At 45.3% G+C, this 24,691-nt stretch overlaps 1 protein-coding gene across 3 annotated transcripts in view; it reads left to right on the forward strand.

The window, feature by feature from the left end:
* The window catches only part of GLB1 (galactosidase beta 1), a 113,686-nt gene extending 89,317 nt beyond the window's left edge, over positions 1-24,369 (forward strand). For all 3 annotated transcript variants that reach the window (XM_030812220.1, XM_003256823.3, XM_012497418.2), the window contains exons 13-16: positions 2,318-2,431; positions 4,032-4,163; positions 6,900-7,154; positions 23,753-24,369. In XM_030812220.1, the coding sequence (XP_030668080.1) occupies positions 2,318-2,431; positions 4,032-4,163; positions 6,900-7,154; positions 23,753-24,052 (801 nt within the window). In that variant the 3' untranslated portion in view covers positions 24,053-24,369. The remainder of the gene's footprint in view (positions 1-2,317; positions 2,432-4,031; positions 4,164-6,899; positions 7,155-23,752) is intronic.
* The last annotated feature ends 322 nt before the right edge of the window (positions 24,370-24,691 follow it).

A 24,691-nucleotide genomic window follows, 5' to 3' on the forward strand; every position in this document is an offset into this window, starting at 1 on the left:
ATGTCACTCCACATTTAAATACTACAGCATACATCTTTTAAGAAAAAGAACATTATCCTGCAGGACCACAATACAATGATCACACGTAAGAAATTTAATATTGATGCAATCCTATTATCTAATATAAATTCTATAGTCAAGTGTCCCTGGTCATTGCAGTAACGTCCTTTACAGCTTAATCTTTTCTCAATCCAGTTTCCAATTCATAATCACACATTGCCTTTAATTATATTCTCCTTAGTCTTCTTCTGTCTGAAACTGTTCCTAAGTCTGTCTCTCATGACATGGACATTTTTGAAAAGGTCGGGGTGTTTGTAGACTTTGCCTCACTAATTAGATTCAGTAAAACATTTTGGACATGAACACAACAAAGGTGATATGTCCTTCTCAGGGAATGATAGCAGGATGCCCGTGAGACCAGCTTGTCCCTTCACTGCAATGTTAAGCTTCATCACTTAGGATCTCAGCCCCATGTTTTGAAATGGAAGGTTATCCACGTCCTCCTTTCTGATTTTCTGTGGCGACCACCTTCTGGAAGGAGTCTGAACAGTAAGGCAAAATAATAAGAGCATATCTAATCTTAGTTTAGTGAAGTTTGCTGTCAGTTGCTATTTTTACACCTGTGATTTTATTCCAACAATTCTATTTTGCAATAAACTGAATAATTAAGTCCCCCCACCACACACACATTCACTGTTTCATGAACGTTGTATAGGGTACTCTGCAGTCCTAGCACCCACAGCTATAAATGGAACTTACCTGCACTTAGCAGGGCTGTTGAGCACTTTAGACAATGATCCCAGAGCACGTGTAGCCTGGGGAGGGAGTTCCAGGTTACTATATGAACACGTGCAGCCATTGTTCTTTCTCAGACCCCTTCTGCTTTCTGATCTTTGGCCAAGGTAGTGCTCTCAGATTGGGTGGGGCTTCCTGGGCCCTCGCTATTTCAGATCTGGGGCAAGTCCACAGAATATCTATTTACAGCAAAAAACCCCAAAGGGCACAGACTTCAGGGAGTGGGGCTCAGCCTACTGTCTCTGCAGGGATCCCCTGAGCCTCAGCCACACCTGCCTGGGGAGCATCACAGCTTCTACCCCTCCTTCTGGAAGCCCTTGACAAAGCTTTCCTCAGCCCTTGAGGAAACTTACCACTTTAGCTAGTTTTCAAAATAAGTAAATAAATGAACCAGAAAGAGATGGAGATGTGGAGTCTGGGCGGGAGGTGTTCTTGCGCTAGAAGGTTTGTGTGGTCTTAATAGCATTTCTTGTGCTCAGCTCATTCCTGCAACACAGGAAGGTGGATTAGTGCTCTCCTCAGCTCCTCCCAGTCACCTTTCCACTTGCCTAAGGTTTACTTTCTTTCTTTCTGGGCCCTAGAAGTAGGGAACCTTTTCTCTGTTCCATGCTGGATCTCTATTTGCATTCTCTTCCATAACTGAGGATTTTGTCCCAGCTCAGCCCTGCTAATAATGTCCACAGCAGGAAGTAAATAAGCAAAGTCAATAACTATAATTCTGTGGATTATTATGTCAATAACTATAATCTGTGAATAATTCCGTTACTGCTCAGGCTGATTGTTTGAGACTTTCCTTTTGGACCAGGGATGTCAGCATCTAAAAATATTTTCTGACGTAGTGGTCGGTTACAATCTAGTCTCTTAACTATTTCTTTCCCCCATTCCTCCATTTAAAACAGTTCTGATGGACTTTGTTGTTATTATTATTATTATTAGAGATGGGGTCTTGCTATGTTGCCCAGACTAGCCTCAAACTCCTGGGCTCAAGAGATCCTCCCAGTTCAGCCTCCCAAGTAGCTGAAACTACAGGTGCATGCCACTGCACCCAGCTCATTGCCTTTTGTTTTGTATGTTAAAGCAGATTTAGCCCAAGAACCTGGAGACAGTTTTGATGAGCAGAACTTCATCCCTTGGCTTTGCCGTTTGTTTACCTTGTTTTTTTGTTGGTTTTACTTAGTTTTGTATTTGGAGCTAACATCCATAACTTTTGCTATGTATGATATAATCCCCTGTATGACCCTGGGCAAGTGACTTAACCCATTCAGGGTCCAGGTTCCTCTTATGGGAAAGGGATGCTTGATAAGACACTGTTCGTGGTTCCTTGCAGTTTACTATTATGATAGATATTTGATGACCTAAAAATTTAAGCCAGTTTCCTTTTTCAAATTTAATTTTTTCTGGAGGTGGAGGAAGATTTTCATTCCTTATGGTTTGCAAAACATCGCTTTCATATATGTCTAGGGTAACGAAGTTCTCTAAATGGCAATAGTGATGTATTTTTCTTAAATCCTTTTCTAACCAGCATTATGGGTTTGTGCTATACCGGACAACACTTCCTCAAGATTGCAGCAACCCAGCACCTCTCTCTTCACCACTCAATGGAGTCCACGATCGAGCATATGTTGCTGTAGATGGGGTAAGAATCGTCTCTGAACTGTGCGTTTTGTCCCAGTGAGGGTGGGGATGAGCAGCCTGCACTTGTTAACACAGCATTTGGGGTCTTTGCTCACCTCTTCGACCTCAGGCTCTACCCATCATCTTTTTTTTTTTTTTTTTTTTTTTTGAGACAGGGTTTTGCTCTGTTGCCCAGCCTGGAGTGCAGTGGTGCGATCACAGCTCACTGCAGCCCCAACCTCCCAGGCTCAAGTGATCCTCCTACCTCAGCCTCCCAAGTAGCTGAGACTACAGGAGTTCACCACCATGCCTGGCTAATGTTTTGATTTTTTTGTAGAGACAGGGTCCCACTATATTGCCCAGGCTGGTCTTGAACTCCTGAGCTCAAGTGATCCTCCTGCCTCAGGCTCCCAAATTGCTGGGATTACAGGCATAAGCCACCACGCTGGGCTCCACCCCTCTTCTTGGTGACCCTTAGCTGTGCCTCTTGCTTGCTGTGAGGCCTCATGCATGTGCCATTTGCTGAAATCCACCCTACCCACCGTCTTAACCCAGAGGGCTGTGCTTGATGCCCCACCCTCTCAGAAGCCTTCTGGGTCTCCCCAACCAAAGCCGCCCTTCTCTGACTGATGTTGCCTGTGCCTTCTTTGCTCCTTAAGGGTGATGTCTATTTCCAATTCAATTTTGTACCTGCCACTATACAAAGTTTGTTGAACTTCGTGCCTTTATCCTACATGAGAAATTATATTCTGAAGGACTGCTTGTGACAACTATTACTGAAATGCACAAAGAACCATGTTTCATAACAAAAGCAGATGCATTTCAGGACTTCCAGTCCTCTCACCAAAATGGTCACAGGAAGGAACACAGGAAAAGATTTTCCTCACGAAGAAAATTTGTTCAGAAGATTTTAAAATATTTCCCATTCTCTTGTAATCAACAGCTTTCATTTCAGTGGGAGCAGATTACTAAGACATTCTGCTCTATTGATGGTGACTGTTTCTTCTAACTTGGGTCTTGTCTTAGTGAATTATGATCATTGTAAGGTCAATTTTTAAAGTCTAACCTTTTAAAAAGTTAGGAATATGTTGCTGATAAAATACCTGTTGTTTTTCCTCATTCTGTTATATCATTTTCGTGGTTAATGCATCATGTCAAGTATTTTGAGGTGAGAATACTCCACCTAACTCTCTGATTTTATCTCGTTTATCTGATTTTGTCTTATCTCTCCATGTTGTTCAGAAGCAATTTTTTGTGAGTGACTTTTGTGCTGTCAGAACACGAAGCAGCTCCTCTAGTAAGAATCCTCCCCTGGAATTTTGCCTCCCTCCTCTTTCCACTAAAAGTAGATGGCAGTAAAACATTCCAGGGCAAAGGAAACCAGCTTAGACCATTCCGTGCTCTGAGCTGTGTCTGGCAGTTTTCCTGTTTAGGAAGCAGTGATTGGGGGAGCTTTTTGACCTGGCCAGTAACTTGGGCTAAGATGCTATCAAAGCATTTCTTTCCAAGTCTGGTGACACTTCAAGGCAAGAAAATGAGTGCTAAATTAACTGAGCATGCTGCCTCTCCTTGCTGACCTTCTTACCCTCAATTCAATTGTCATTTGGTCTTGAACCCCACAGATCCCCCAGGGAGTCCTTGAGCGAAACAATGTGATCACTCTGAACATAACAGGGAAAGCTGGAGCCACTCTGGACCTTCTGGTAGAGAACATGGGACGTGTGAACTATGGCGCATATATCAACGATTTTAAGGTAGGACAAACCACACTGTCAAGACTAAGGTTCAAGGGGTGACAACTTAGAAGTTGAAGCCCAGTACAGTGGCTCACACCTGTAGTCTCAGCGCTTTGGGAAGCCAAGGCAGGAGGATCACTTGAGGCCAGGAGTTCAAGACCAGCCTGGGTAAAATAGTGAGACCTCTACAAAAAATTAAAAACTTAGCCAGGTGTGGTGACATGCACCTGTGGTCTCAGCTACTCGGGAGGCTGAGGCAGGAGGATTGCTTGAACCGAGAAGTTGGAGATTAAAATTACCTGTGATCATGCCACTGCACTCTAGTCTGGGTGACAAAGTGAGACTTTGTCTCAGAAAAAAAGAAATAGTTGAGCTATTTTGAACAGCTGTTTTCCACTGTAGGTGATGAGAAAGTTGAGCTTTGCAAACAGAACCTTTCCCCTGTGTTTGAGTTTGGTCATCCTATGGAAAGAAACAGAAAGAGGAAGCCCCTCCACCATGCTCTTCCTCTGCTTTAAAAGACCACCAAGCTCACTGAAGGCACTCCTTTGCCAGTAAAGCCAGCTGAGCCTCTGTTCTGCCCTGTTTTATGGGTTTGGATGGTTAGTCCGTGGCAAACTCTTCACTTGTAGGAAGCCTCTTCCCTTGAGGCACTGGCTCTCACCTCTGTTGATTACTCCTGTGTCCAGATGTGTAGCCCAAATAAGTTTTTCTAACACATATTTTTAGAGCATTAATCAGCAAGCATTTGTTAAGCTCCCACTCTGCGAGATGCCCCACTAGGTGCTTTGGGGAATGCACAGGTGTCAAGAGACAGGCTTCTCTCAGGGAGCTCAACCTCCGCGAGAGGAGAGAATGCCTCATCAAGGGAACGATGGCATCACCCAGGCTAGGACAGGACAGGTGTCTGGGGCTATTTCCTGACCCTCTTGAGATCAGGCAATTACATCTTAGGGAACTTAGGGAATAGCTGTGTGCAGGCCACCTTTGCCTCCAGAATATATGTCTCTCTCATAGTTCTTGTGCTCAGGGTGGACTTCGTGGCCTCCTGCCGGGCTCTCACAGGCCACACTGACCCATGGGAGTGACTCGACTCTGTTGTGTAGTCTCTGGGTCCCCAGTACCTGTCAAAGAGCCTGACATACAGCCACCTGGTTAATATTTATCAAATTATTATTATTATTATTTTTTTTTTTTTTTTTTTTTTTGAGACGGAGTCTCACTCTGTCGCCCAGGCTGGAGTGCAGTGGCGCGATCTCGGCTCACTGCAAGCTCCGCCTCCCAGGTTCACGCCATTCTCCTGCCTCAGCCTCTCCAAGTAGCTGGGACTACAGGCGCCCGCCACCACGCCCGGCTAATTTTTTTTTTTTTTTTTTTTTTTTGTATTTTTAGTAGAGACAGGGTTTCACCGTGGTCTCGATCTCCTGACCTCGTGATCCGCCCGCCTCGGCCTCCCAAAGTGCTGGGATTACAAGCGTGAGCTGCCGCGCCCGGCCTATTTATCAAATTATTAAATGGGCAATCGAGACTTGGTATCTGGGATTCCACTGGGAATGGGGAGGTTCCCCACATACAAGCCAGGGAAGGGGAAGTTAGCTGAGCCTTGACAGCCCAGCCCTGGCCTGTGTGGAACAAATAGAGCAGCTTCTGAATTCAGGTCTGAGGTTTGCCATTGTCATCATTACCTTCCTATCCTCTTAAGGTATCACAGTATTCTCCTGTATGTTATCTCACTTGGCCCTCATAACAGGTGAGTGACTCGGGTGTGGTCCTCCCTGTGACAACGGCTGAGGTGCTCAAGGCCAATATTTGCTCCTGGCTGCATCCATCGTGCCTGCTCCATCCGCAGTGGGATGACTATTCCTTTGTATCCCCCACTCAGTCATTCCTTCTGTCCCCAGATTCCATCTTGAAACAGGATCTCACTGTCACCCAGCCTGGAGTGCAGTGGCACAATCTCGGCTTACTGCAACCTCTGTCTCCTGGGCTCAAGCAATCCTCCCTTCTCAGCCTCCCAAGTAGCTAGGACTATAGGTGCACGCCACCACGCTAGGCCAATTTCTGTATGTTTTGTAGAGACTGGATCCCTTTTTGTTTTGAGACAGAGTGTCGCTCTGACACCCAGGCTGGAGTGCAGTGGCGCGGTCTCAGCTCACTGCAACCTCCACCTCCCAGGTTCAAGGGATTCTCATGCTTCAGCCTTCTGAGTATCTGGGATTACAGACACCTGCCACCACACCCAGCTAATTTTTGTATTTTTAGCAAAGGTGGAGTTTCACCATGTTGGCCAGGTTGGTCTTGAACTCCTAACCTCAAGTGATCTGCCTGCCTGGGCCTCTCAAAGTGCTGGGATTACGGGCATGAGCCACTGCGCCTGGCCCATCTTTCTTGGTGCCCATCTTTCTCTATTCTAGCAGTGGCTCTCAGCCAAACTCTGAAAATTTGGGAATTTGGGATCAATCGCTCTAGCAGCTCAATGCCCTTTCTGTAGAAGCAGAAACTCTGGACCTTTTATAGAGACATCATGACCTGCAAAGGAGAAAGCTGTAGTTTGGGGAATATATCTCTTCCCAAGGATTTGTAATTCAACCTCCAGTTAGATCTGTGTTACTTCGATGTACACATATTTTGAGGTTCATTTCCTGTTGGTATTTTGTATCCCGGTTTGCTTTTCCCGTTTCCCTGGAATGCAGAGACATGTGAAGCCTTTTTCCTTCCCTCCCCAGCTCACTGTGCTCTGTTTCTGCTTTGCAGGGTTTGGTTTCTAACCTGACCCTCAGTTCCAATATCCTCACGGACTGGATGATCTTTCCACTGGACACTGAGGATGCAGTGCGCAGCCACCTGGGGCGCTGGGGACACCGTGACAGTGGCCACCATGATGAAGCCTGGGCCCACAGCTCATCCAACTACACGCTCCCGTCCTTTTATGTGGGGAACTTCTCCATTCCCAGTGGGATCCCAGACTTGCCCCAGGACACCTTTATCCAGTTTCCTGGATGGACCAAGGTACATGTCTTCATGGGAAGGGTTTGAATTCCGGCCTAAACTTTTGGTTGTTAGTGTCTGAGAAAGAATCACAAAGAGCCGTTAGTGAGATATCGTGTGATGGCTTTGAGTGTGGCGTTTCGGACATTCTTCAGGAGGCGGATTGTGGCAGATCTTCAGGGATTCAGTGGCCAGCTCGGAGGTGCTGCCATCTGCCCCCTTGTCATTGGCTTCCTGTAGTGAATGACTCCATCCTGCCTCCTCCAAGAAGAATCATGACCCCTTTTGATACTGATTATAGGGGTGCTTTCTCTTTATCTTGAGGACAGTCCAGTCTGGACAAAGGGGTGGATCCCTCTGGGAGAGTCTGTCTGGTTTTCATTTATGCCAAGCCCAGTGCTCCCAGAATATCCCCACCTGCATCCAGCCCCACACCCCTGTGGCTCCTGCCATGATCTATCTGCTCCTCCACTCTTCCTCATCCATTTCACTTCCCAGTCACTCTCCCTTGTTGTTTGAAGACATTGGCATATCTTCCTTCACCGCCTTCTCCTCTCCCTCATGTCCTGTTTTCATCCTAGATCACCTTACCATCACTCATTCAACACACTTCTCATTCTGTGGCCACTATGTGCCCAAGGTGTGTGCCAGGCACTAAGGATACAATCATAAATAAAACCAAACGTGGTCCTTTCCCTAATGGAACTTTCAGTCTAGTGGGGGAGGCAGACTCATATTAAAAAGTAAAACCATAGCTGTGATGGATGCTAAGAAGGGCTATGGGGTTGATAATAATTGGGGTATTTGGCCTTGTCAGGGAGGTCAGGGAAGCCTTCCCTAAGACAGTGATGCTTGTCAGAGATTTGAAGGATGAGTAAGAATTAACATGGCAAGAAGGGAAGAAAGCACGTTTCTGGGAGAGGGAACAGCATGTGCAAAGGCCATGGGGTTGGAGGGGAAAATGTCAAGTGTGGAAAGTAGATAGAGACTAGATTGGGACAGGCCTTATAGGCCACGTTAAAGTTTTGTCTTTGTGTTGAGAGCCATTGAAGCAGGAGAGTGACATGATAAGACTGTGATCTGACAAGCTCCTCTGACCCCATTGTGCAGAATGGTTTGGGTAAGGACACCTATGGATTCGAGGAAACCATCTAGGAGGCTGGACCATAGTCTCATTGAGAAACTGGGATGGTGGTATCTAAGATGGAGATGACATCAACTATTTGAGAGATGTTTGAAGTTGGATCAATAAATTGTGACAATGGCTTGGACAGGAGGGTTTGGGGAGAGGGATATGTCTCGGATGACTCAGGTCTCAAGCTTGCAGCTGGGCAGAATGGTACCATTTGCTTCAGAAGGGGACTTGGGCTTAGAGAGGGGGGTCATGAGTTTGCATTTAGACCAATTGTGTTTGAAAAGCTGCCTTAGTCTATTTGGGCTGCTATAAAAAATACTATAAGCTGGGTGGCTTATAAACAACAGGCATTTATTTCTCACAGTTCTGGAGGCTAGGAAGTCTTCAAGATCAGGGCACCAGTAGATTTGCTCTCTGGTAAGAGTCTACTTCATCATAGACAGCACCCTCTATGTCCTTACATGGCTGAAGGGGCAAAGGAGCTCTCTTGGGTCTCTTTTATAAGGACACTAATTTCATTCATGAGGGCTCCACCTTCATGACCTAATCACCTCCCAGAGGGGGCCCCGCCTCCTAACCCATCACCATGGGGGCTAGAATTTTAACAGATGAGTTTTGGATGGACACAAACATTCAGACCATAACAGAGGCCTTGGAGAATGGCTGGGAAAGACAGTATTGGAGGAGGGTTGTTGGATCTATAGGCTGGGAATTCAGGGCAGGGATCTGGGCCAGGAATGTATGTAGAAGATCACTGTTGTATAGATGATTGTTGAAAACATGGGCTGGATGAGGTCCCTCAAGGAGAGAGGATGCAGAGGGAAGAAAAGAGGACCTAAAGCTGATCTTTGAGGGACAAAAACATGATGAAGAGTGAAGAGGAGAGACCAAACAAGTAGGAAGAAAACCAGCATTTATGCTGCCAAGAGGACAAATAAGATAAAGACAGAAGCACTTCGGTGGTTTTAGAAGCAGGGAGGCCCTTGGGAATCAATAAGCCTCGTTCCAGTGGAGTGAAGCATCTCCCAGCCAGATTGCATTCTATAGAGAAGAGCAGGGTAAGGAATATCAACAGGAATACTTGAATATAAACATTCTTTTTGAGAAATTTAACTCTGAAGAAGAGGAGAAAATTACGTTAATAGCTGGAGGAGGAGAAGGCAAAAGATGTACATGGTGTGTGTTTAATAAAATGCCCTTTTATTTATTTATGTATTGCTTGTTTAAAATTTATTGAAACATATTTTCATTATTCTGTTTGAAATATTTTCTTTTTTTTTTTGAGATGGACTCTGTCACCCAGGCTGGAGTGCAGTGGTGTGATCTCTGCTCACTGCAACCTCCGCCTCCCAGGCTCAAGCGATTCTCCTGCCTCAGCCTCCAGAGTAGCGGGGACTACAGGCACACACACCACCACTCCTGGCTAATTTTTTTTTTAATTTTTATTGGAGACAGGGTTTCATCATGTTGGCCAGGCTGATCTCGGACTCCTGACCTCAAATGATTCACCCACCTTGGCCTCGAAAAGTGCTAGGATTACAAGCGTGAGCCACCGCAGCCAGCCTGTTAGAAATATTTTCTACTTTCCCATATGATTTCTTCTTTGAACCATAGATTATTAAAAAGTATGTTTTACTGGGCGTGGTGGCTCATGCCTGTAAATCCCAGCACTTTGGGAGGCCACGGTGGGTGGATCACCTGAGGCCAGGAGTTCAAGACCAGCCTGGCCAACATGGCAGAACCCCATCTCTACTAAAAATACAAAAATTATCCAGGCGTGGTGGTGGGTAACTGTAATCTCAGCTACTTGGGAGACTGAGGTGGGAGAATCTCTCGAACCTGGAAGGCAGAGGCTGCAGTGAGCCAAGAGTGTGCCACTGCACTCCAGCCTGGGTGACAAATCAAGACTCTGTCTCCAAAACAAAACAAAAACAAACAAACAAAGTATGCTGTGTAATTTCCACATATTTTGGGTTTGTAAAAGTATCTTGTAATTATTAATTTGTAACTTAATTCCCCTATAAAACTTCTAAAATTTCTTTCTAAGGAGAGAAATCTCCATGATCTTGGGTTAGGCAAAGACTTCTTGGATTTGACACCTAAGGCATTATCCTTAAAGAACAAAAATTGATAAATTGGACTTTATCAGAATTAAAAATATTTGTTCTTCAAAAAGCATGATTAGGAAAATGAGAATCCAAGCCACGAACTGGGAGAAAAATAATTTTCAAATCATATATCTAACAAAGGACTTATATCTAGAATATGTAAAGAATTCTTATAATTCAATAATAGACAAACAGCCCAGTCACAAAATGAGCAAAGAACTTGAATAGACATTTTACCAAAGACGGTATAAGATGGCTAAGTACATTTGCATTTGTATACCTTCTTTGGTAAAATGTCTATTATAAACTAAAATTAGTGGCTGATTAATGCTCAACGTTATTAATCATTTGGGAAATGCAAGTCAAAACCAAAATGAAATACTACTTCACACTCACCAGGATGGCTAAATAGTAAGAAGGACAATAGGCAATGTTGGAAAGGACATGGGGGAAAGGGAATCTTCCCACATTGCTGGTAGAAAGATAAGAAGGTACATTTGGGAGCATAGTTTGGCAATTTCTTCAAGGGCTAAACATAGACTACCATAGAACCCAGCAATTCCACTCCTAGGTATATACACAAGAGAAAGGAAAACATGTTCACGTAAAAACTTACATGCAAGTGTTTATAGCAGTATTATAATAACTATAAGTTGGAATTAATTCAGATGTCTATCACCTGACAAGTGGAGAAAGCATGTATATCCATACGATTCCTCAGTAAAAACGAATGGAGTACTGATAACATGCCACAACCCAGATGAATCAGAAAAATATTATGCTAAGTAAAAGAAGCCAAAACTAAAAGGCTACGTATTGTATGACTCCATTTATATGACATGTTCAGAAAAGGCAAATGCATAGAGACAGTAGGTTACTGGTTGCCTAGGTCTGAGGGTGGGAATGGAGAGTGACGTTAAGTGGGCATGGGGTTTCTTTTGGAGCTGATGGACATGCTCTGAAACTAACTTGAATGATGGCTGCACAGTCTTCTTAAATGTGTTTAGACTTGTTTTATGGCCCAGCACAGGCATATATATTGGTGAACATACCTTTGGAATTTTAGGCTTTAATATCCTCTGTCTGGCTGCATGTTTCTATGCACCAAACTCTCATGCCTACCAACCTCACTCTTAAATCTTTTTTTTTTTTATTTTTGAGACAGAGTCTTGCTCTTGTCACGCAGGCTGGAGTGCAATGGCACGATCTCGACTCACTGCAACCTCCGCCTCCTGGGTTCAAGTGATCCTCCTGCCTCGGCCTCTCAAGTAGCTGGGATTACAGCACCCACCACCACACTTGGCTGATTTTTGTGTTGTTAGTAGAGACAGGGTTTCACCGTGTTGGCCAGGCTGGTCTTGAACTCCTGACCTCGTGGTCCGCCCGCCTTGGCCTCCCAAAGTGCTGGGATTACAGGCGTGAACCACTGCACCCGGGCTTAAATCTTATTAATGACCTGAAACATTCCACCATTAAGGCCGCAGTTCTCCCTCTACCAAGCCTAGGCCTTACCACAATCTTTTTTATTTATTTATTTATTTTTTAAGACGGAGTTTCATTCTTGTTGCCCAGGCTGGAGTACAGTGGCACAATCTCGGCTCACTGCAACCTCCGCCTCCCAGGTTCAAGCGATTCTCCTGCCTCAGCCTCCCGAGTAGCTGAGATTACAGGCATGCACCACCACGCCTGGCTAATTTTGTATTTTTAGTAGAGACGGGGTTTCTCCATGTTGGTCAGTCCAGTCTCAAACTCCCAACGTCAGGTGATCTGCCCGCCTCAGCCTCCCAAAGTGCTGGGATTACAGGCGTGAGCCACTGCGCCTGGCCACCACGATCTTTTTTTAAAAGCCATCAGTCCACCTGCCCCCTTGCCCCTTTGCCCTTCTGCTCTGCCTCCTTCATTCCTCCTCCATGTAGAATGGATCCACTACTGGTGTCTCTGCTGGTTCACCAGTCACTGAGCACAGCTGAGGGGCTTCTCAATGCATTCATCGTGGCTACCATCCCCTCATTGTTGCCAGCCTCCAGAAGCCCTCAGATTTGCCCAGCAGTCCTTGGTCTCTCTCTGCTCCTTTCCCCCACTGGCCTTTTCAACCTTCACCACCCTCCTTTAGCCACCTGACTCTCCACCCTCTCCGCTGAAGACCTCATCCTCCTTGACTGCTATCAGGTGTAACTCCTTTGTTCCCTCAGCTTCCTGTCAAACTTATCTCTCTGCCTCCACCCTCATTTCCTGCCCAGTGGTATCTAGGAGGAAGTCTGAATTCTGAATCCCCTCCCCACCTTCTTCCTTCAGGCCAAGACCCTGTTCTCATATTTCCTCTACCTGCACTTTGTCAGCCTTTCCATCTCTCTGCTGAGTTCCATTTTTCAGCCAAAAGGTGGTAACTAGGAGCTCTAGGACCTAAACACAAAGAAAGCCCTCCTGGATCTTCCCCCTTGAGCTAGCAAGCATGTTCTTGTTCCCTCGATCCCTCTTTTTCTCCCCTCCTAATGCAGTAGAGACCAGTGGAAAAGTGTGGGACGTGTTGGAGATCAGAGGGAGGTTCATCTTGGCCAAGTCATAAAGGTGTCACATGCAAGAGTTACTGACCCAGGCGTTCTGCTCAACACTTTATAGACACTATCTCTGTAGCCATCAAAAGAGGCACCTGTGGTAGATGGATCATTATCTCCAGTTTGCAGATGAGTAGCTGGAGGCTTAGAGAGCTAAGTAACTTGTACGAGGTACAGAAGTGCTCAGTGGCACACGTACCTGAGCTCCAGGCGTGTCTTGAAGGCCCATGTGAAAAAGCAGGCGGCATTGAGAACCAGTGAGGAACTCGTACTCATTATCTAGGCTGGGGCTCTTTACTTATTTGGTCAGTCTGATGAATGCTCTGCATCTCCTGGCTTGAAAGTACATCTCCACACAGTATTTGTGAATGTGTCAAAGGGTTCAGACCCCCAAAAGCCCATCTAATCCATATGTCCACTCAAAAACTTGTACACGACCGTTCATTGCACCATTATCCATAATTGCCAAAAGGTGGAAACAGCCCAAATGCCCATCAGCTGAGGAATCAATAAACGAAATGTAGTACATCCATACAATGGAATATGATTCAGCAATAAAAAGAAATGAAGTATTGATACATGTTACAACATGGAAGAATTTTGAAAACATTAGGCTAATGAAAGACACCGGTCACAAAGGACTGTATGTTGCATGATTCCATTTACATGAAATGTCCAGAACAGGCAAATTCATATAGACAGGAAGATCTGTGATTGCCTACAGGGAAAAGAGAGTGTTGGTCGGATGGAAAGAGAATGTTAAAGGGTACAGGGCTTCTTAATGGAGTGATGAAATGTTCTATAATTGACTTTGGTAATGGTTGTACAGCTCTGTAGTATACTAAAGACTGCCGAATTGTATGGTATATGAATTCTGTGTCAATAAAGTGCCACACACACACAAGGCCCATCCAAGAAGTTTGTGGACTTTGGAGTGAATGATTGTGAAGGTCCAAGGGTACACACATTTCCTACCTAATGCAGAATGAATGTGGTTTCTGTTTTCTGGTGCACAGTGGTCCCTGCTGCTGAGGACAGTCCCAGGCCAGCTCTGGGGCTTCTAAATGATCAACCATCTCAGAACAGGCAGATCCCACTCCCACACTGAGTGATAAGCTCTGACATTTGAAAGAATGAGCACGTTAGCACATGTTTTGAATGCAGGGAGCTGGCAGTTGCGGTGTGGGGATGGACAAAATGATCCCTGAAGCCCCAGCTGTTTCTAAGGCTGTGCACTAACCGCCACATCCTTCATCAGGAGAGGCCCTTGTCAAAGGCCCTGGCACAGGACTCTATGCTCTTCCTATTCATTTTACTGTAAAGAAACTACCTTGATTTAGAGAGCAAAGTCACTGATAAGGGCGATTCATAAGATTAAAAAATCACTTTTGTTTACACTGGCTTTACTTGAGTCGGATATGGCTTTCTGGTTAATGCCAGATGTGAATGAATATCAACTGGGACTTCAGTAGAAAGGGGTCAGGCATGTTCTACTCTGTCCAGCAGACACAGGGCAACGCTTTGACCTCACTGAGTTCTTATCTGACTAGAAAGTCCATTAGATAGGAAGCGTTCTCCTCCAGTGCTTTCCACGATGTGTCCTGTATGCCAGTGGTCCCCAGCCTTGTTGGTATCAGGGACTAGTTTCGTGGAAGACACTTTTTCCATGGACTGTGTGGCAGGGAGTGGGGGAGTGGGAACGGTTTTGGATGAAACTGTTCCACCTCAGATCATCAGGCATTAGTTAGATTCTCATAAGGAGTGCACAGCCTCCATCCCTCACATGCGCAGTTCACAATAGGGTTCCTGCTCCTATGAGAATCTAATGCTGCTGCCGATCTGACAGGAGGTGGCACTCAGGCAGTAATGCTCGCTCACCTCTCACTGTGCGGCCCGGTTCCTAACAGGCCGCGGACCAGTCTGTGGCCTGGGGTTTGGGGACCCTTGCTATATGCCAAACCTGAAATGTCATGTTCTGCCAGTGCAGCAGTGCTTGTGCTATTTCTCTCTCTTTCAGCTGGGTGTGGATAAGTCTCCTGTCAATATCCTATGCAGCCTTCCAGCCTTTAACATTTTGTGGTAGGTTTAGGTGCATGACAGAGCATGGTAGTGAGTGTGATAGTGTCCATTTTTCCTTAACCAAAATTATGCTTTGAAGAGTCAAGAATCAAAATAGAATACTGATCAAAAGTAATTCTGTATTTTAAAGATAAATTATCCCACCTTCAAGATGTGAAATAATTATGAAATAAAACAATGTATAATAAACGGTTGAAAGAAATTCCTTCTTTTAACTATTTGTTGCATCTTGCTTTTGAAATTTCCTGGCTGACGCGATGGCTCACACCTGTAATCCTAGCCCTTTGGGAGACCAGGGTGGTAGGATCACTTGAGCTCAGGGGTTTGAGACCAGCCTAGGCAACTTAATAAGACCTCATCTCTACAAAAAAATTTTTTTAATTAGCTGGGCCTGGTGGCATGCACCTGTAGTCCCAGCTACTTGGTGGGAGATGGGAGGGTTGCTTGAGCCCAGCAAATCAAGGCTGCACTGAGACATGATTATGTCAGAAAAGAGTATGTAAAACTTTTAAAACCTTATCAATATTAGTCACTTAGTCTCAATCCATTTGGAGAGATAGAGGTATAGACCAGAGCCCAAGAGGATTATAAGAGTCTGTAAGAGATATGTAAACCATACAGCTGGGCCTTGGAGAGGAGGAAATTGTAAGTGCTTAAGATTGCTGAGAAAGGTCTGGTCTTCCTAGTGGGAAGGACATTTTGTGCAGAGGGATTGATATTTTTCAAGAGAATAGTATAGTAATAAGTATATTTGGTCTTTGTCCCTGGTTCCAGGGCCCTAAAACCCTTGGAATTTTCTGAGTGGGAGGAGTGTCTTTTGTTATTTGTAACTAGCCTCTTTCAATCCCACCTGGGTTTATGCTAATGAGGCGACTTAGGATGGAGCCCCTAGATAACTATAGCATAGTTATAGGGGCATGATGGCACCTGCAGTCCCAGCTACCCGGTGAGAGATGGGAGGATTGCTTCTTCTGACTTGTGTGCCCAAACTTCTCCTGGTTTTCCTCCCTCTCTTTGTTCTTTCTCAGGCTTCTCTCTCAGCTTCTATGTTGCAGTCCTCAGGACTTGGTCCTGGGCTCTCTTCCTACACTTTTGGGGGATGTCCTCACAGATGTACTGGACATGCTTACATTTCCTTTTCCAGCTCAGCTCTTACAAGACCACCTTTGGGGGTCTCATAGGCACCTCCAGCCTGATAGGTATAAAACAGAACTCTCTCCCTGTTACCCCTGAAAGCTACTCTTCTGCTGGAGAAGTGGTCCAGAGAGAAGGAACAGAGCTGGACTTGAGTGTGGCAGTAGGGAGGGAGGGCGGTCCAGCTTCAGGAAATAATAATAGTACCAGCCACATCTGAGAGCTTACCATGTGCTGGCCACTGTACTGAGTGCTCACAGGTGTCTTCTCACCCAGCTGTTCTCAGCAATCCTGAGAAAGGCACAGACATGGCTGAGGAAGCCCCAATGGGATTTGGTGATTGATCGGTGAAAGCGGAACTAACTAAGTAGTGGATGGCTCTACTATTTTTAAATTGAGTTTTTAAATGTCACTCACTTTCCTGAAAAGTAGCATGCTTAGGCACCTTCTGACCATGGAGATGTGTATCAGTTAGCTTCTGCTGCATAACAAGCCACCCAAAACTTAGGGGATTAAAACGGCAACAGTTTATTTAGTTCACGATTTTTCAGTATTGGCAGACCAAGTGATGGTTTTGCTCATCTCAGCTGGGCATGACCACCTGGGTGTTAGCCATCTCTCGCTGAGGCAACAGAGAAGATGAGACCATGTCTCTTTATCATCCAGCAAGCTAGCCTAGGCTTGTTCACATGGCGACTGAGCAGGGTTCAAAGAAAGAATGCAAATGCGCAAGGCTCCTTAAGGCCAAAGTCAGGATTCACGTGTCGCTTCTTCCACGTTGTTTGGCCAAAATATGTCACTAGACCAGCCAGATCCAAGGAATGGAAAAACATATTCTACCCCCTCCCTTTTTTTTTTTTTTTGAAATGGAGTCTCACTCTGTTGCCCAAGCTGGAGTGCAGTGACACGATCTCACCTCACTGCAACCTCCGCCTCCCAGGTTCAAGTGATTCTTCTGCCTCAGCCTCCTGAGTAGCTGGGATTACAGGCGCCCGCCACCACACCTGGCTGATTTTTGTATTTTTAGTAGAGATGGGGTTTCACCATGTAGGCCAGGCTTGTCTGGAACCCCTGACCTCAGGTGATCCACCCACCTTGGCCTCCCAAAGTGCTGGGATTACAGGAGTGAGCTACCATGCCCAGACAGATTCTACTTCTTGATAGAGGGAACCTCTAAGAATTGGGGTCATCTTTTCAGTATCCCACAGGTCTTAACAGTATTGGACCCTACTTTCATCCTAAATTTGGTATGCTTGTTAAACGTCTTTTTTGTCTAATTTGCAGTTATGCATACCTCCTATAAGACCTACTATTTCCATCTAATTCACTGTTTCCAGTTGCACAAGTCCCGTGAACTTTGAAACTAGACCATCAGACTTCTCTCAACAAAACCTGTTAGAACTTTTGTAAATGAGTAAATAGGCTAGAAGTGAAAGAAGGTCTTCTTCCGTTTTTAGGTTGTGAACTTTATAACAAATATGACATGAGGCAGTAGTTTTTGCTTATCAGTTCCTAGCTTGGTTCCCGATGTGTGAGGTGGTTTGATGACTGTTGTTAGGTAAGCTATTATATTAAAAAGGTCTAGCAATGGTGGAACTGTTGGAAGTTGAGAAGGAAAAAGAATTTTTATTTGGGATTTGATGAGAAGTGATTTATCTTTTATGCTATTATTTTATGCATTTGATGGCTTCAGTTCTATTTGGACCTGTCCCAAAATATAGAGAAACCATAAAGTTATTTAACTTCATTACTTTAAGAATGAGGAGGAAGCAAAAAAGTATGATTTGCGTCAGCTGCAGAGCCCTTTGGGGTTCTGAAGGAAGGGGAGAATTAATCTCCTGTGTATTTCAGTGATATCTATTTAACCTCTTATTTCTAAGCAAGGCTTGTAAGAGGCGTTTACCTTTTTTTCTTTTCAATTCTCCTCTTTTTCTTCCCTTTCGCCCGGGTGAGCATCATAGTGATTCATGAGTTCGGTGTGCGAGAGCCTTTAACCTTGGGAACTGGACCTTTGTCTTTTCCATTTTAAGTCCTGCAAGTGTCTAAATGTTTTCTTTCAGAGTGTGACAAAGGCAGCATTCACCCTGAGCTTATTGTTGCTTTTAAAGGAGCTCCCAAAAAATTTTGGAAAATTTTAAACTACAACTTAAAACAGTAGTGAGACCAGGCACAGAGGCTCACACCTGTAATCCCAACATTTTGGGAGGTAAAAGCAGGAGGATCACTTGAGGCCAGGAGTTTGAGACAAGCCTAGGCAACATAGTGAGATTCTATGTCTATTTTAAAAAATGGTTTTTAAGTTAGCTGGCCATGATGGCTAACAACAACACTTGCATACCTCCCCCCGATAGTTTCACACCTATAGTCCCAGCTACTCGGGAGGCTGACACAGGAGGATCGCTTAAGCCCAAGAATTCGAGGCTGCAATGAACTGTGATAGTGCAGCTGCAGTCTAGTCTGAATGACAGAGTGAGACCCTGTCTCCAAATGGAAGGAAGGGAGGAAGGATGGAAGGAAGGGAGCGAGGAAGGGAGGGAGACTTTTGTTTTAAATTCCATTTATCCAGATAGTTTAAAACAGACAGACAAACACATGAAACTGTCTGATCAACAAAAAAGTAGGTCAGGCATTTCCAGGAACGTCAATTTATGAAACTATTATTATTGTGCCTTGGTGATTACAGCAAAGGGTGGAGAGTCTGCCAGGGTCAAGCCGTGGTCAGAGAAAGTCGCTTTGTCATGGAACTATTTTAACTGAGACTGCCTTAGGAAGCCCCAGAAACCACTGCTTGGTCCCTATGGGGCTAACTTCATTAAGAGTATATCTACTTTTAGATCATATTCAGCAACACGGGCATACCTCCCCACCAAAAATAATTGCAAAAGCATAACTTTTTAAGAGAAATAAAAATCAATGTATATATTTTTTAAATAGGATTTTTGAAGTTAAATTATATTAAAGTGTTTTTTCATTGGTTCTAATCAAGGAGGGAAGGCAAATGTTTTTCTTTTAGTGAACAATATTCTTTAAAACTCTTAAACTGGGAGCAGAGGAACGTGAAGAATTCTTTCAGAAGGGCTTCATGTCACCTCTTCAGCGAATCTTTTCTTGGCAGAATTATCAACAAGTATCAGCAGCCATGAGTGCCACTAAGTGTGTATTGAATATCACTCTCCTGCATGCGGAGAATCTCGCCTCAAATAAAACGGACAAAGCCTTTCACTTCCTAGAGCCTGTGTTATAGCTGGAAATAGCTCATAAACTAGTCATCAAATAAAAGATATGAATTTCAAATCATGATAATAACTGGAAGAAAAAGAAAAAATTAAAGGATAGTGAGTGACTTGGAATGGAAAGCCCAGCATTAAGGAGGAGGATCGTGGCCCTGCCTGAGTGATGAGAAGGCTTCAGCTTGAGGTGAGTGGTGTTAGCACATGGGGACGAGCTGATGCCCAAGCAAAACTAACTGAAAGTAACTGGGGAGCTGTGCGTGGTGTGCACATCTGAAGATCCAGCTTCTCAGGAAGCTGAGGTAGGAGGATCGCTTGAGGGCAGGAGTTTGAGGCTGTATTGTGCCTGTGAATAGCGACTGGAGTCCAACCTGGGCAACGTAGCAAGATGTGAGAGAGAGAGAGAGAGAGAGAGAGAGAGAAGAGAGAAGAGAGGAAGGAGGAGAAGGAGGAGGAGGAGACAGAGAAGAAGAGAGGAGAAGAGAGAGAGAGAGAAGAGAGAAGAGAGGAAGGAGGAGAAGGAGGAGGAGGAGACGGAGAAGAAGAGAGGAGAAGAGAGAGAGGAAGAAGAAGAAGGAGAGGAGATGATAAGAGAGGAAGAAGAAGAAGAAGGAGAAGATAAGAGAAGGAAAGAACGAAAAGTATAGTGGAGAGTGGAGTGAGCAAGGGGGAGTGCCACAGACACGAGGAAAGGAGGAAGGTATGGGCTGTGGACCACAGGAAGGAGGTTCGAAACAGGAATGTGTAAAAAGAATCCGATTTTCACTTTGGCAGCTGTGCAGAACCTAGATTCTAGAGTTAATAAAGTCAAGAGACTGTGAGGGGGCTGCAGCAGTCTAAGACAAAATTGATTTATGACTTGCTCTGGAAGTCAGGCTGTGAGGCTAGAGAGAAATGGAAGGATGATGGTCTAATAATGAAGTCACTAGGATCTCACCATACCTTAGCTCTGTAGTCCAGTGCAGTAGCTTCTTGTATAATATTGTTGGGGGTTTTTTTGTTTGTTTTGTTGTTGTTGTTGTTGTTGTTGTTTTACTCTTGCTCTATCACCCAGGCTGGAGTGCAGTGGCGCAATCTCAGCTCACTGCAACCTCCACCTTTCAGGTTCAAGCGATTCCCCTGCCTCAGCCTCCTGAGTAGCTGGGATTACAGGCACCCACCACCATGCCTGGCTAATTTTTGTATTTTTAGTAGAGACAGGGTTTCACCATATTGGCCAGGCTGGTCTCTAACTCCTGACCCCAAGTGATTTGCTCGCCTTGGCTTCCCAAAGTACTGGGATTACAGGCATGAGCCACCACACCTGGCCTTGTATAATATTCTTTACAAGAATGTTCATTTTTAACCACATATGGTTAAGTTTAAATTAAATGTGAAAATTCAATTCCTCCTTCACACTTTTTTTAAAAATAGCTACTCTTTATAGTATCACTAAAGTTGGACACATGCATATCCCATGACCCAGCAATTCCATTCCTAGCATTCCCCTCCTGTAAGAAACATGTGCATGGCCAGGCGAGGTGGCTCACGCCTGTAATCCCAGCACTTTGGGAGGCTGATGTGGGAGGATCACTTGAGACCAGGAGTTTGAGACCAGCCTGGGCAACATGGCGAAACCTCATCTCTAAAAAAATACAAAAATTAGCCAGGCATGGTGGGGCATGCCCGTAGCCCCAGCTATGTGAGAGGCTAAGGTGGGAGGTTGACGCTACAGTGAGTCGTGATGGTGCCACTGCATTCTAGCCTGGGTGTCTGGAGTGAGATCTTGCCTCAAAAAGGAAAAAAGAAAAAGGTCAGGCATGGTGGCTCACGCCTGTAATCCCAACACTTTGGCAGGCCGAGGTGGGTGGATCTCTTGAGGCCAGGAGTTGGAGACCAGCCTGGGCAACATGGCAAAACCCCATCTCTACCAAAATTACAACAATTAGCTGGGCATGGTGGTGCACGCCTGTAGTCCCAGCTACTCAGGAGGCAGAGGAACAAGAAGCTCTTGAACTTGGGAGGTGGAGGCCGCAGCAAGCCAGGATTGCACCACTGCACGAAAACCTCCCCCAAGCAATGGCTGCTGCTTCCCTCCACCCTCCCAATCTCAAGCAAGGGCCTCTTCTGACCAACGCTAACCCAGAACCATCCAGGGAAGGGGATCCAGGGAAAACAATTCCCAGCTTACCTACCAGGTGCACAGTCCACCCGGCATGTGAGGGCCCGTCTCTTGGATGCTCATGAAATGGAACTTGAGGTTTGAGAAAGGACAAAACCTCCACTTTGTTCACCTGCTATTTGGTCAGGAGTTGGCTTGGCCTGTGTCCTGAGCATAGCATGAAGCCTGTGTGGTGCGTGCCGTTCCTCGGGTGCTGCTCATAAAGCCCTCCCACTTTTCTGTCTTCCCCCTTGACCGCAAAAGTAAAGTGCTACTGTTCTCTAATACTGCAAAAACAAGGCACCAGCAGATTTTAAGCTGATAAAAACCTGGTAAAGCTGTCATTGTATATACCTTTTAGGATGGAATGAGATAACATATCCCAGGGTAAAAACAAGAGTGAAATAGTTCTGAGAACTGTGAAACTGTCATCCTCTTTCTAAATGACTTAATCCAACAGACAGGTGGTTTTTAATCACGGACCCCCTTCTTTTGTAGGCATGTGAACACCAACATCTTTTCACTTTAATCATGTAAGGAGTGCTACCACTTACAGGCCACACACTGTTCCTTCATCATCATTGTCCCCAGTGACTGGTACGAAAAAATTGAGCTGAGACCTGCCCAAGGTCAGACAGCTAGTAAGTGGCAGGACACAGATATGAACCCAGGTAGGAAATTCAGAAGGATCTAAAGTAAAGGGGACACTTGGAGGCTGAAAAATACCCCAAACATAAGAAGACTGAGGAGCCCTGGGGTGAGCAGCAGAGCTGTGTTGCAGAACGTGGAGAGGATTAGGGCTCAGCAGGTGTCAGCCATGGCTGGGCCTCCTCCAGGCTGTCTCCTGGGATATCTGGGCCATTGTAGGTCGCAGTTTCTTTCCTGCCTCCCCCCTTTCTTCCATTCCTCTTTCCTCTTCCTTCTCGCTTTATGTTTTCCTTTCTTCTCCCAGATTTTCTCTTTCTTTTGCGTGTATGTGATCTCCCCTTCTTCACTTTCTTTCTTCAAAATAGAATGTTCCATCTATTCAGCCAGCTGTTGATCCTAGCCTTTGAGCTTTGAGCAAGTCTTTTTTTTTTTTTTTTTTTTTCAGACAGAGTCTTGCTCTGTCACTGCCCAGGCTAGAGTGCAGTGGCACAATCTCAGCTCATTGCAACCTCTGCCTCCCCGGGTTCAAGTGATTCTCTTGCCTCAGCCTCCTGAGTAACTGGGATTACAGGCATGTGCCACCACACCTGGCTAATTTTTGTATTTTTAGTAGAGACGGGGTTTCACCATGTTGGCCAGGCTGGTCTCGAACTCCTGACCTCAGGTGATCTGCCTGCCTTGGCCTCCCAAAGTGCTGGGATTACAGGTATGAACCACTGCACTCAGCCTCTTTGAGCAAATTTTACCACATACAGAGAGGCTGTGTAGACAGACCTAAACATGGTCCCTGTTTTTTAGGAGTTTATCCTCCACTTTCAGTTTTGTTATGGGAAGCAGCTTCCCCTACTCACAGAAATTGTTTATGTAGCCTATAGCATCACCTCTGCTCCTGAACCAAACACGGGGTCCACACCCTAACTCTGAGGGTGCCTGTAAGAGTCCTTAAAACATAGCAGTAATATAGACACCCAACTGGATGAGCCTCTTCCTCTCCCTCACCCAAACCCCCTATCCCTCTTGAGGGATTGTTTTGGGGACCACTCCTGGTACCTGTCTGACCTCAGGATGCAGGCCCTGGAGTCCTGTGTTCCCTGTGTTCACCAGGTGTACAGCAGATAGTGAGGTCAAGACCTGCCTCTGGGAAAGGAGAACAAAGAAGGAAAAGATCTACTTAAGGAAGCAGTTCAGCAGTTGTCTTCTGTGTACAGAAAAGTCAGGCAGAGGCTGGTCTGTGGGTACAGGCAGCACCTGGGAACCAGGATGAAATTCAGAAACTTCCACACTGTTCTCTGGTACCAACATCTGTGGCCGCTGAAGCCCGTCAGAGGGACCAAACCTGTATTTTCCTGAAGCAGGAGTGGGTCTTTGGGGCAAGTTTTTGTTATCCCCCATCCACCTTCTTCCCACCTTGGCCAGTTATCCTAGCAAGAAGCTAAAACCAAGGCTGGCATGGGCCTGGCTGTCAGCCTCGCCTTTCTGGGGGCATTTCTTTCCTCCATTGCTGCTGGCCTGCCCTACATCAGGGCCCCCACCTTCCTCAGGGCTTTCGGTGCATCTGGGGTTGATGGTTTTCTGTCTCTCTCTCTCCAGGGCCAGGTCTGGATTAATGGCTTTAACCTTGGCCGCTATTGGCCAGCCCGGGGCCCTCAGTTGACCTTGTTTGTGCCCCAGCACATCCTGATGACCTCGGCCCCAAACACCATCACCGTGCTGGAACTGGAGCGGGCACCCTGCAGCAGTGATGATCCAGAACTGTGTGCTGTGAAGTTCGTGGACAGGCCAGTTATTGGCTCATCTGTGACCTACGATCATCCCTCCAAACCTGTTGTAAAAAGACTCATGCCCCCACCCCCCCAAAAAAACAAAGACTCATGGCTGGACCATGTATGATGATGAAAGCCTGTGTCTTTGAGGGATTCTACCCTGAACATACCTCACAGATCCTCCCTGTCATGTCACATTTCACTGATCGGAATGTGGAAATGGAAAAGGAATTTAGGATGTGCATTTTCACCCGAGGTTTCCCTGCATCCCTGCAGTGCCAAAGCCCCACCTTCAGGGACCACCTGGAATGTGTGAGGGGCTGACAGCACAGTAACATGCGTACATATCTGCAGGGCTGGAATGGAAGCTTTAAAGGTGGTAGTGATTTTTATTTTGGAAGAATCATGTTGCCTTTTTGTTAAATAAAATTTGTACTCAAATGATGATGTCACTGTTTTTAATGTGCAGGTATTAAATTATATGGTCTGACTTCAATCATAACTAGACTTGAGTGGGCTGAATAAACCACTTCACTAACTCGAAGTTCAAAAGGATGGAAAATAGTCTTGGTTTGATCTGTGGACTGCTGCTTTTCTGATCGTTATTTGACTTGCTTTTGGACTAGATGACCTATAAATACAGCTGAAAACAATTATGCAAACAATCTAAATGATTAACAGTTGCACAGTGTACATAGTATGGTGTATCTATATAGAAGCATAGTATTTTAGCCACTAAAATGGTGAGAGATCTATACTTATATGC

This window comes from Nomascus leucogenys, chromosome 4 (genome assembly GCF_006542625.1).
Source record: "Nomascus leucogenys isolate Asia chromosome 4, Asia_NLE_v1, whole genome shotgun sequence".
NCBI lineage: Eukaryota > Metazoa > Chordata > Mammalia > Primates > Hylobatidae > Nomascus > Nomascus leucogenys.